The sequence below is a fragment of the Babylonia areolata genome, chromosome 19 (genome assembly GCF_041734735.1).
Source record: "Babylonia areolata isolate BAREFJ2019XMU chromosome 19, ASM4173473v1, whole genome shotgun sequence".
NCBI classification, from domain to species: domain Eukaryota; kingdom Metazoa; phylum Mollusca; class Gastropoda; order Neogastropoda; family Buccinidae; genus Babylonia; species Babylonia areolata.
Window position 1 is genome coordinate 10,713,262 of NC_134894.1, and position 14,370 is coordinate 10,727,631.

A 14,370-nucleotide genomic window follows, 5' to 3' on the forward strand; every position below is an offset into this window, starting at 1 on the left:
TATATGTATACACTGTTCTTTCAAGTTGTCACGTTTTGCTTGGCTGAATAGTGCAGTGTGTGTGTGTGTGTGTGTGTGTGTGTGTGTTTCAGTTTGAATGAATGAAATTTCAGCTTTGTGTGTGTTCACTTCGTGCTGATACAAACCGTCTGTGACACTCACGAGTTACGTGGAGTGGCTGTCAGTTGCGACCGGTATGTTTCAATGAGCGGCGTATCATAGTCAGTAATAAAGGACACGCCCGCTCGCACACACACACACACACACACACCTCTAGTGACACACACACGATCGCACACACACACACACACACACATTGCCCAACTGAGACTGAGAAACACACCAAGCGTACATACACGCGATTAGATGCCGGCATACACACACATACAAATCAGTATAAGTTAACACTTGTTCACACACACACACACACGCACACACACATTATCACACACTGGCACATCATAGACATTTGCACACACGCACTCACGTTTTCATGGACACATTATACAAACATATATATCCCAAACAAACGCAAGAACACACACGCACATTTTTATGCGCACACACGGCTGAACACTGATGCACACGCGCTCATGCACACACCTGCGCACCAAAAAAACCCCAACAAAACAAAACAAAACCAAAAAAACAAACAAAAAACAACAACAAAAAACAAACAAACAAAAAAAGAACAAAAAACCCCCAAAACAACAACAACAAAAAACAAAAACGAAACAAACAAAAAAACAACAACAACCAACCAACCAACCAAACAACACACACACACACACGCGCGCGCACACACATATACACACACCGGCTCACACAAACCCACGCACATACTCCTTTTTTCATTTGTTTTAATCAATAATCACCCATCACAGCAAAAAGCAACTTTTTTCCTGAATGCATCGCAAAACACAAAGGAGAAAGTGTCAATGTGACATCATTGACATCTCTTGCGAACACATGGGTTAGGATAGTGACGGACGAACACTTGAACACTACATGTGACGCCGGGACATGTCAGTAAAGCACGTGACAAGTGATGAACAGAATATGAATATTCACGGGCGATTGAAAAGACTCTCATGGATGTAGGCTGAAATCAACCAATGATTATTACAAATAAATTGAATTTTAATGTTTTTGGCTACTCAGTGCTGACTCATTATCTGACCCAAAAAAGTATAAAGCAAAGACTTCTATCAATCAAGGACATTCCATTAAGTACAGTAATCACACGTATACTCAAAACACAAATCGTTCACATTATGGGAACGCTAGTCTCCACTGAGATCAAATACATTATCGAATAAATAAAAACGGACGGTGCACAACAAATACTCGGTTACAGGGATTATATATATATATATATATATATATATATATATATATATATATATCATACACGCACACAAACATACACACATGCAAGCATGCACACTAGCATACGCACACACACGCAATAAAAAAAGAAGAAGAAAAGATTAGAATATGCATGCTCATCACCTGCCTTCTAAAAACTGTCATTTAATAATCTGTCATTCACACACACACACACACACACACACACACACACACACACACACACACACACACACACACACACACACACACAGAGAGAGAGAGAGAGAGAGAGAGAGAGAGAGAGAGAGCAAGCTCACATATACAGGTCACGTACGCAATAAATCAAGTCTCCTACAAGCAACACAATACGTCGCCAGTAACGCAATACAAACAATCATTGACTTAATACAAAGCATGTATCATACTATCTCATTATCATCTCAACCACCTCCCTCTTCCTCCCCATACACACATAGACGCGAGTGCGCGCGCGCGCGCGCACGCACGCACGCACGCACACACACACACACACACACACACACACACACACACACACACACACACACACACACACTCGCCGATCGTCCAAGACTGAGAAATACACGGACGTACATTCGCAACAAAATATGTTGCCAGTTACACAATACAAACAGTCATTGACTTGAATACAAAGCATAGATATTATCTTATTATTATCTCATCCACACACTCAACACATACACACGAGCGCGCGCGCGCACACGCACACACACACACACACACATCACACACATACAATTTTCAAGGTAAAAAATGATACCATGAACACATAATTCTACGATTATGATAGGATGCATTGTGGAATTCACTGAAATATTAAAGACGCAATCACAAGTTTCAAGATAAAAGCCCAAAATTTCCGGACACATGAGAAACAATACGTTTCATCGACAATAAAGACATCTACCACAACTGCAATATGGATTTAAAAAAAAAAAAAAAAAAAAAAAAAAAAAAAAGCGCGCGGAAAAATCAAAAGTGATTTGGTTGAAAAAGAGTCCAACCTCCCAACCGCCCAATAGTATTGTCGAACATAAAAAGTACATCATCTGAACGGGTCAAAGCAATCTATAAATGTCAACATGCAGATTGAGCAAGTGTGTGCATGTGTGTGCAGGGTGGGTGGGGGTTGGCGTTGGGGGGTTAGTGGTGTGGGTGTGAGACTGTTGGTGCGTGTGCATGCATGCGTGATCATGCGTGCATTTTGAGCTATCCTTGAATGACTCCAGGGGTAATGTGTGGCTGGTCAAGTTGGAACCCTGCCCTGTAGCTGGAAATCATCGTCTTTATACAGGTCCAGTCAAGGTGTTAAAAAGGAAGGGGGTCTTTACTGATCTCCCGCCCCCCCACTCTCCAAGCCTCTCTCCTTGAGAAAAGTGGGGTCCGGAGTCCTACTGTAACAACCTGTACTTCACAGAATCACAGAATTATTCGGCTATAAGCTAGAAGCCTTTTGCCCTCGTAATAATGTCCATTTATTTGCCTTTGGATCACTGTATAGTGAACTGTTCCAAAGTTTAATAAGGCATAGTGTATACTACATTTATTTCTGACTCAATAAGGATTTAAATCGATGGAAAATACATGGTCCTTAAAAGTTTTGTCAATCTGGTTTTTGAAGGCGTTTACTGATGGTGCACTGATAGTGTCAGAGGAAAGGTTATTCCACATATTAATGATACAGTTAGTAAAAAAAAAAAAAAAAAAAAATTGTGGAACTGGTTAGTGACAGAGTTTGTCTTGTTAAGTTTGAAGTTGTGCCCTCGAGTTATCAAACTTAGCCAAGGTGAAAAGGGAAGAGGTAGTGCGGGGATCATAAATATTGTGCATGATCTTGAATACTTCAATACTGTATTGAAGCTCCTATCCACGCGACGTAAGTAAGGAAATGGAGTACTACGACTTGACACTTCTCTACATTACAGTGTGGCGGAAATACAGGATGGGAGTCGTTCTGGACTTATTTACTCTGCGTTCTCCCCTCCCCACCCCTTCCTCTACATCGTAATGGAAATAAATGGAAAGTCGTTCTGTATTAGCTTACACTGACCCCCCTTTTCTCAAAATCACAACATGGCGGAGAGAAGAACAAAGATAGCTGTCGGTTAGCTTGTACTGACCCAACCCCTTCCCTCCGATTAACAACACGGCAGAAATATGGGGCGTAGTGGCTCTCAGCAAGTTTCCGCCGACTCATCCGCCCCTTCCCACCACCCTCAGCTACTGTGTGGAAAGAGGGTGAGGATGACCTTCTGGGCTAGTTTATATTGATCTCCTTCTCGACAACAAGGTGGTGGAGGGCAGGCATGTTTCTACTGACGGGGCTATGAGCTTTCAGAGCCCTCCTACCCACGGATTTCCTTGCCTGCTGTGTGCCAGGGTTTGTCGCTCAAGTATCTGCCCTCACAACCATATGTGGGATTGTCGTTCAAGTATCTGCCCTCACAACCATATGTGGGTTTGTCGCCAAGGGTTTGTCGCTCAAGTATCTGCCCTCACAACCATATGTGGGTTTGTCGCCAAGGGTTTGTCGCTCAAGTATCTGCCCTCACAACCATATGTGGGTTTGTCGCCAAGAACCACCTTCTCAATGATCCTCGGATCCGAGAAACCTGCCATGCCCATGGCTTTTCACCGTCTGGACTTTTGCTCCCTGGATTCTCGCCGCCACTTTCACCCTTTTCCACCACATGTCGTTGGGGGCAGCTTTTCCTCACGGTTCAGGCTTCACATTTCTTCATTGAATGATCAGATTAGTAAATGACCCTCCTTTCTACTGAGGGTTGACATTTAATTGGCAGAAATGAGTTCATGTGTGGGCCATTCTATAAAAATCCCCAAGCAAATCTCAACCAGAGGGAAGAGGGTCAAATCTAACTGGGTTATATTTCCCTTGGGGGTCATTTCAAGCTTGCCTAGAATTACCCCAATATCCACTGGAGAGTGGGAGTGGGAGTGGGGTGGGGGTGGGGGTGGGAGTAAAATCCAACTGGATGGTTGAGTGGGGGTGGGAGAGGGAGGGAAGGGGGGGGGGAGCTCTGATCAGTTAAAGTTAACCCCGGAGGACATCCCTGGCTAATCAAACAAAAGAAACAAACTGGGATATAAAGAAGCCGCTGAGTTGAGATTGAGCTTTGCCACTATAAACAACATCAACAGCAACAAAAATATCAGTCATCATAATCATTGGTTCATAACAATCAGCATTAAGAGGCAGCAATATTTCACATCGCATATATTTCTTTAGATTTACCTACAGTTCACATAACAATATGATACTTACAGATCATAACGATAAAAATATGACATCACGTCTGACACTGATTAGGCATATTTAACGCATGTGTGATTATTTCAGCTGGTCCCAGAAACTGACGAAACACAAACACAACATAATTCAGTCTGTCATGGTGAGTCCACACATAATGTTAGTTTGTCATGGTTAGCGCACACTCTTCAAGACGTGTTCCATCTTTTCTCCAACAGCAGAAATGCCAATGCAATTTGCGCAGGAAACACATTACATTTACAAACAGCCAAGAACTCAACACTGATGCTGGTTGCACTTAATAATTTGAAATGCGTGCATCCTTGTCGTTACTAAACTGATGAATAGAACGAAAAGTGACGAATGGAGAGAGAGAGAGAGAGAGAGAGAGAGAGAGAGAGAGAGAGAGAGAGAGAGAGAGAGAGAGACAGAGACAGAGACAGAGAAACAGAGAGAGAGGGAGAGAGAGAGAGAGAGAGAGAGAGAGAGAGAGAGAGAGAAACAGACAGACAGACAGAGAGAGAGACAGAGAGACAGAGACACACACACACATGCAAGTACGCACGCCCGCACATACACACACAGACACACACAGATACACACAGACACACGGAGACAAGAAAGAGAAGAAGAAGTAGTTCTATGTGTGTCAACAAGTTTTAAAGGAGTGTCGCATCCCGTGCGCTCGTTTTACAAAATACAAAACGCAGCTCTGATTCTTCATGGCAGCTCTCTCTCTCTCTCTCTCTGTGTTTTAACTCTCTCCATACGAACGGCGAAAGAGACGACGTTAACAGCGTTTCACCCCAATAACCACCATCAAAATATTGCAAGCGGAAGGCTCTTACACTGAAGAAGTGAATGTTGACAAAGAATACCACAATTCTGACGACGGAAGCTAAAGGTTGGGTCATTGAGACACCCACTGGACATCCGAGGGGTCTGTGTAGAGGAGAAGAGAGGACTGGCTGTACTGAGTGAGTTAAGGGACAGAACACAGTGATTATTGTTCAGTCAATTCTTTGCCGATAGCTGCTGTACTATATGTGTAGTGCGGCTACATACAATCACATAGATACGTAGATATATAGATTTCTTTCATTCTTTTTTTTTTCTTTTTTGACATCCGAATGGGAGAGACATTTTTTAAGGAAGTTATGTGAAAATACCCGGACCACTTTGATATGCATTGATAAACCAACAGTGACACCAACAGTGCTCCAAAAAGGGGAAGACACACAAAAGTTACCTCACAGAAGACACATATGACGTAACGGTCAAACAACACATATAATTATCTTAAAGCACACATGATACTTAACGCACATAAGACAAACATATCTGAATGCACAGAAGACAAGCATAACTGAACACAGAAAAGATTCTTAACTTAACACAAGCACTTTACTTAGATCACGCATAGACACATAACTGTGACGAAACTTTATGCACAGAAGACACTTACCTTAAATCACAATAGACACGCACAAATTAACGCACGCACATAATTCAAACGCACAGAAGATACACAGAACTTCATTCACACACAGGACACATAACTGACCGCGCAGAAGACACACATATAATGTACAGAAGACAAACGTATAAAAAAAACACAGAAGACAAGCATAACTTTCGCACAGGAAATGTATACCTTAAAGCATAGACACACACAACTTAACGCCTCGTCTCGCCGCCCCCCCCCCCCTCCCCGCCCCCCCCACCGCCCCCCATTTGTAAACTTATTGACAGTCACTTGAACTGAAGAGATCTGCGATTAGAAGATACATTCCAACCACAAACAACAACAACAACAACAAAGTAATGAAACATTCCCCACCCCCAAAACAACAACACTTCAGCAAGCCACCAACCAAAAACGACCACCCCCCTCGCCCCCTCCCTCCCCGCCCAAAGAAAAAAAAACAAAAAACGGTTCAGAGCCAGAGTCCGCGAACTCCAAAAGGAAAATCCAGTCAAGGGAAAGGCCACAGGGCTCGATCAGGAGGAGAAGTACACATGGCTTCAGTGATCAGTTCTTCCCTCCGCGATGTCTTGTTCCCAAGGAAGATTGCACTCTTCAGTCTTATCTGTCCCGACTAGGGAATGTAATGTCTCTGAACCAAAGACCGCACAACGGACAAGTAGGCTTGAGCATTCACAGCAAGAGAACCATGCACATATTCTCCAAGATCTTCCTTCCCACCACGATTTGTTGTGGTCAGGCTTGCGTTCTTCTATCGTTTCTGTTTCGTAGGATTGTTGTTTTTCTGTCCTTTTTTTCTCAATTTTAAATCCCCCCCCCCCCTTTTCAAACCAAAGCCTGTTACAACACGTTGTTTTTCACAGCAGAGCCCCACACACAGAACTCGCAGACTCGTTCTGGCCTTTCTCCGTGTACAATCTCAGCTGCATCCCGTTCTCCAGGCATCCGTCTTCCTCCATCAACTTCCGCTCGAAGACCATGGTGTGACCTTCTGACCCCGTGCCCTTGGCCTTGAGGGCGGAGCGGAGGGTGGAGAAGCGGTGAGTGTTGGCCTCTGACCCCTGCCTGTAGTCCACGAACCGGGAGCACAGGAAGCACATGGCCTTGCAAAAGTAGGAGCGGAACTTGCGGGCGCTGGAACAAAACGGTTATGTCGGACTGTACAGGAATTTCAGCTTCACGACTGGCTGCATTTAAAACTGATAATATAAGACTCAAAATATACAAATTGTTCATTCTCATTCCTTGGCCTAGACTTTTAGGTGACGTCATTTCAAGAATTTTAGCTTCACGAACGGTTGTATCTAAAACTGATTAAAAAATTCAAAATATACAAATTGTTCAGACCATGTTTAGCAATTGACATACATGTATTCGTGGTAACATTATTGACGGTTATTATCTACAACATCAGAAAAAAGTGGAATGCCAATCAAAGAACACGTTGCAAAACACCAGTGCTTGTCCCAAATTTTCTGAAATCGTTTAACAGTCTGCTATAGGAATTATGACAAAAAAGTGTAATAAAAAGAAAAAAAGATGTAATGTCAATACTGATAATCAGATACAAGTTTTATACATCCTTAGGAATTATGGAGCAATGCTTCACTCTGCACATGGCAAAAAGAGGAATCTGTTGTTTAATTGTACGTTGTTGTGCCGAGACAATTAATTGTCGCAAACCTACAATAGATTGGAAATTGAAAGGAGGCATATAAAGATATATCTTAAGCAACAAAGAGACAATAACAGCTGCTGTAAGTAAGACTGATGTTCAAGCAGCGTCAAGCCAAAGATAGGAATAAAAGAACAAAGGCCACAGAGAGAGAGAGAGAGAGAGAGAGAGAGAGAGAGAGAGAGAGAGAGAGAGAGAGAGAGAGAGAGAGAACGCAAGAATTTTATTGTATAGGCCATATGACCCGTTACAACAGATCGTGCGGACAATGTTAGAGTGAACCTTTGTTATAGTAGACTATGAACATAAAAAAAGCATTAACGACGTCGGTTTGCATAATAAATGTATCTTCCAATGTCAAAGAGGCAATGCTTGTCTTGCATCAAATGCTGAAACCTAGTCATCGACGGATAAAGCGTGTATTTTTTTAGGAACATACTTCTGTCGTAAGTCATTCAATCCTGTGCAGTGGAAAAGAAAATGCAGTTCCGTTTCTATAGCATTGTGGCAGAATGAACATGTGAGGTCTTGCTCTGATACAGCAGTGTAACGTTTTTTGTGTGTCTGTAGTTCGGATATACCTAATCTAAATCTTATCAGGATGTCACGGATATGTTTGTTCGTAACTGAAGTAAGCTTCCAAGGATACTGATGTTTTGAATGTGTGGTACACACTAAATCTAGTGCTGCTGCTGGTATGTTCAATCCACTTTTGGTAGTAACAATCTATCAGTCTCTGTTTGAAAGATCCCAGGAGAGAGAGAGAGAGAGAGAGAGAGAGAGAGAGAGAGAGATCGACCCACCTGACAAAGTACAGGTAGAAGTTGACGGAGTGGTTGGAGTCGCAGATGACCCGCAGCACGAAGCTGATGAGTTCTTTCCTGGCGAAGTCCACCGTGCCCTTCCTCGGCTCCCACTTCTTGTGCAGCAACATGTACACACAAATCGGTGTCGTGGTCAGCACGAGAACTGCTGACGTCACCACCAGCATGATGGTGGCCTGGCGCTGGATGTTCCCTGTGGAACCGTGTCTGCCGCTGCTGCTGCTGGTGTTGCACGTGCCGCTCTGCTTGGAGGAAGAGGTCATGGAGCGGTGGAGGCGGTGGGCGCGGGTGATGAGGATGATGATGAGGATGTTGATGGTGGTGAGGAGGAGGCAGGGCAGGAACCCGTAGGCGATGACCTGGCCGGACTGCCACACTCGCATGACGGATCTGTACATCAGCATTCAGTTCAGTTCAGCACAGTTCAACGTACTTTATTGTCTGCTTCAAACAATTGAATCATGACCATTTCTTGAAGGCTCAATCAAGTGCTCGTCAACACTAGAGTCAGGTCAGAGGTTCTAGTAACTATGCAACACAGTACTGCCTGCCGCACGGGAGGGGTGGGTGGGTAAACCAAACAAGAAAATTCAATCTAGAGAGGGATGGGCTCCGCCAGATTTGACTTGCCCAAGACACGCTATATATGAAGATGAATAAAACACAATCATAAATCGCCTCATCATCCACACACTCCAGTGTCTACACTCATGCATAATCCGAGTCGATGCCACAGATTAATTTGAACACCCATCCTACATGCTATACGAAGATGAACAAAACACAAATGATGATAATTCACCACCATCATCCACACACTACACTCATGAATAATCCGAGTCGACGCCACAGATTTGAACACCCATCCTACATGCTATATGAAGATGAACAAAACACCAATGATGATAATTCACCACCATCATCCACACACAACACTCATTCATAATCCGAGTCGATGCCACAGATTTGAATCCTACATCCTACATGCTATACGAAGATGAACAAAACACCAATGATTATAATTCACGAAGATGAACAAAACACAAATAATCAATAATTCACCACATCATCCACACACTACACTCACGCATAATCCGAGTCGATGCCGCAGATTTGAACCCCATCCTTGTCCTTGACGGTGACGGCGACGAAGAGCGGGGCGGTGAGGGCCACAGTGATGAGCAGCAGGATGGCCAGACTGACCGCCGCCTTGCGGGACGTCCACATGTGGTTGACCCGCAGTGGCTGCCACACGGCGAAGAAGCGCTCCACCGCCATGGCCACCAGAACCCAGTTGGCGTACACCACCAGGTGGTTGCCCAGAAAGAACATGATCTTACAGCCCACATGGCCGATGGCTGCCTGCTCATGCAGAAGGAACATTGAAACATGATTTTATTTCTCCACTTGGCCTGTGACTGCTTGCACGTGTAGAAGGAACAGAGATACACGGTTTTATTTCCCCACTTGCCCTGTGGCTGTCTGTACAGCGATACATGGTACTATACCCCACGTATGGCTGCCTGTTCATGTAGAAAGAACAGTGGTACATAATATTATATCCCACTTGACCTATGGCTGTTTGCACGTGAAAGAACAGTAAAACATCGCTGACTAAGACTGCATATGTTTTTCTTTCTCCGTTACAGCGATCAGCGTCGGCTTGCCGATGACTCTGTCGTGTTTGATGTATGCTGGATATTTTCGTGTCTTCATAACCCACCGAACACGGACATCGATTACAGGATCTTTAACATGCGTATTACATCTTCTGCGTGCGTATACACACGTAGGGGGGTTCGGGCGCTGGCAGGTCTGCACATAATATGTTGACCTGGGAGATAGGAAAATCTCCACCCTTTACCACATTTACTAAAATGCACAAACATGAAAATATAAAGCAACATTTCCACCCTAACTAAAAGACAGGGACTAAACTGAAGGGTATAAAGAAGTCTTTCCACCCTTAAATAAGATAACTTAGCATCGATTAGATGAAACAGACGGTAAAAAGAACGAGAGGGAGAGAGAGAGAGAGAGAGAGAGAGAGAGAGAGAGAGAGAGAAGGGGGGCGAGGGAGGGTGGGAGGGTGGAAGGGGTGCATGAACGCTTTTTACGAAAGTGAAGCTATTGATCAGTATCGCTGGCAGGTGACCCTGGACAAATAGGCAGCGTTCGCGTTCCGACGCAAAGTGGCGCTCTGTCAGAAGTCGAATAGACTTGACACCCCCTCAGTCCCCCCCCCCATCCCACACACGTATACACACCTATGGACACTAACTTTTATGGTGACACTGAACAGGAAACTGTAACGAACGATCTTTACCTTCAAGTGCATGATGCAGGTATGGAGGTATGGCGATTGTGTTTTGGGGATGTGTGGCCACCTCGTGTGTGTCGTGGTGGCAGGTGTGTGTGTGTGTGTGTGTGTGTGTGTGTGTGTGTGTGTGTGTGTGTGTGTGTGTGTGAGAGAGAGAGAGAGAGAGAGACATAGAGAGAGAGAGAGAGTGTGTGTGGTCGCGTGCTTGTTGAGGTCTGTTGAGCAATATTCATACACCTTAGGTTTTGCAAAATATGACTCATTTTGACAAGACCAGAAGTGTCTACGTTTCAAAACACATATTCGTCTTCAAGGACTGTGTCAGTTGGATCTCTTCTGGGTACGCACCCGATTTGGAAACGAATGTCCACGGGTTCGAGCCCAGCAATGACACACATCCACCTCAACTGACACACAACATACACACAACACAGGCACAGACTTACAGACACAGACAGACAGACAGACAGACAGACAGACAGACAGACAGACAGACACACAACAAACAATAACAAAACACAAACAATAACAAAACAAAACAAACAAGAAAAAAATGCAGAAAAAAATGACACACACACCACACAGACACACACACACACACACACACACACACACACACACACCAACCACTCACTCACCCATCCACCAACAACACACCCGTCCAACTATCCACGCACCCACCCATCCACAACACACAAACCACCCACCACCCACACAAACAACCACACAAAACCCCTCCCAAACTCTCCAACCCCATACCTTATGCTGACCGAACTGATTCAACAGCAGCTTGACCACGATGGCCAAGTTGTCCACGACGGCCAGCGTAGCCATGAAAAGGGCCGGGGACCCCCACCAGCGCATGCCCAGGATGACCAGCAGGCTGAACGTGTTGCCCGGGAAGCCCAGGGCGAAGATGACCCACATGTAGGAGTGCTTCAGGGCCCTCAAGGTCGTCGCGTACTGCTCGATCTGCCCCTCCTCCTCGGGGCTCAACGGGGGAGGCGCCGCCGTCATCGTGCTGTTCGGGGTCGTGGCCAGGGTCAAGGCCAAGGTCCCGTTGTGGAAGGTCGAGGACACGAGGAAGGTCGAATCCGGGGGCGCCGCTTCCGCAGAAGCCATTCTGTGTGTGTGTGTGTGTGTGTGTGTGTGTGTGTGTGTGTGACTACAAAGCAACGATGTCAGTTTACTGAGCTGTAGCAGCAACTTCGTGTTTGATGAATGAGTGTAGTTTAGTTTCGCCTTTTGTGTATCAATGGCTTTCTGAGTATTCAGTTTGTGGTTGTTGTAGAGGTGTTTTTTTCTTCACTGATAATTTATTTCTAAATCGTCATGTTGTGCAATGTGTTGCAGTCCGAGAGGAAAACCAGTTGGCACAGATCTGAAAAAGAAAAGAAGAAGAAGAAAGAAAAAAAAAAAAAGATTAGGCTCTATGTGGCTCCTATTTTATAATGTTAGAAAGGGATTTGTTTGATTTAATTCGCAAAAAAAGGCAACAGAGAATTTGTATTAAACATTCGATTTTTTTGTCCACTTCGTCCACTCCTCCCACCCCTAAAAGCGAAAGTAAAACGAAACAACAAAAAACAGGAACAAAACACCACCCCAGAAATCAAAACAAAACAAAAAACAAACAAAAACAACAAACAAACAAGAGAGGCAAGGCCTTCAAGACTCACTTGTGATACACTTTAAAAAAAAAATCTAATCGTTAAAATGTGTTCTGTAAAAAGAAAAAAAATCCTAACGGCAGATTCGAACACCGCGTGTTCGGGTGAGAAGAAACTGTCTTACCCATTACGCTATTGTGGCTCCTTAATTGACATTCAAAAATATAACATGTAAACATGCTTTTTAAAGGGCGATAAATCGATTGAGGTATTCGCAGTGAGAACGCTGTTTAAATCATATCATTCGGGTGTATCTTGGGCATTAAAAAAATCTTTAAGGGCAATTAAAAATTCTTTTTAAGTCTGCGGTAACGGAGATGTGGCTATCGCCGCAATCACGCTGCAACATTTAGCCGTTTTCTCTGGATCTAGATAGATGTACAAGTTTAGTTACACCCCGTTGACATGCTCGATTCAATTTCTCTTTTATGTTCATTCTAGTTTTATAGTTTTAAAGTTGATATGAAAATTGAGTATTTTGTTAAACTAATAACATGTAGAGCCAAGAACAAGTACTTCTAAACGTCGTATGAAGTGAAAAGGACTTCATTTTGAAAAAAGTCAAGACTGGAAATTTTTACGTTTCATCATTTCAAGGGTATTAACTCACATGGTATTATTTTCAACTGTGAATTCCGACTGATTCTGTGCCGGGATATTTTTATGGCAGTAAGTGATGAGGCGTTCACAAATCTTTCTCTGAATAAATATTTAACGGTCACCTTTTCCAACTTTCCAACACATGTTATCGTGTATTGTCGATTGAATATAGGATTGAACGGGCAGGTCAACAACTTGCAACAAAATGGCGTCGTTCGTGTTCGCGAAGAATATGAGCACGCGCATTGAATATGTATAAATATGTGTACGCAATTGATTTTTTCCCCGTGACCTTCAGGGCTCAGCCAATAGATCTATGAAGTCCACTCGTCGTATTGGTTTTAGTATTTTCCGAAAAAGACCACTTGGGCGAATGAACATAGTGAAAGCCCTGTACACTAAAACACACAAGCTTTTTATGTATTGAGTATAATTTCAAAATGTAATGTTTAAAATGAGAAAGATCAGTTTAAAGCAAATTAAGCCCCATAGCATTAATTAGGGATTAATTTCCCTTTTCTACTATCTGCACCAAAGACATGCAAAATACATATAACTTCCATGCTTAGCAAAAAAAGTTCCTGTTTGAACAAAAAATGATAAAAATGACTGCTCTTGTTGTTGTGCCAGAATATCAGATCAAAGTGCCAAATTTAGAGAATTAAAAATAAAAAAAATCAGTAAATTCAGTTTGTATATAATTTGGCTTCTTTTTTTATATATATTTTTTTTGTGCCCATCCCAGAGGTGCAATATTGTTTTAAACAAGATGACTGGAAAGAACTGAATGGTTCCTATTTTTATGCCAAATGTGGTGTCAACTGACAAAGTATTTACAGAGAAAATGTCAATGTTAAAGATGACCACAGACACATATATACACACACACGCTCACACACACACACACACACACACACACACACACACACACAGACAACCGAACACCGAGTTAAAACATAGACTCACTTCGTTTACACATGTGAGTCAAAAAGCAAGCAAAAAACAAAAACAAAAAACAACAAAAACAAAACAAAACAAAACAACTTTTCATTCATCAAAACGTGTACAAAACGGGACATTTAATATCAGTGGTTTTGAAAATATGCATGTTTGTCTTGAAAAACTTTCCACAAGCGGA

General features: G+C 43.2%; 1 protein-coding gene across 1 annotated transcript; it reads right to left on the reverse strand.

The window, feature by feature from the left end:
• Window positions 1–7,000: 7,000 nt before the first annotated feature.
• LOC143294003 (uncharacterized) lies at window positions 7,001–12,084 on the reverse strand. The gene is made up of 4 exons (XM_076605396.1): window positions 11,722–12,084; window positions 9,730–10,004; window positions 8,622–9,032; window positions 7,001–7,277 (listed from the first exon to the last, which is right to left on the reverse strand). The coding sequence occupies exons 1-4, from the start codon at window positions 12,082–12,084 to the stop codon at window positions 7,001–7,003; spliced, it is 1,326 nt and encodes a 441-aa protein (XP_076461511.1).
• Between the last annotated feature and the right edge of the window lie 2,286 nt (window positions 12,085–14,370).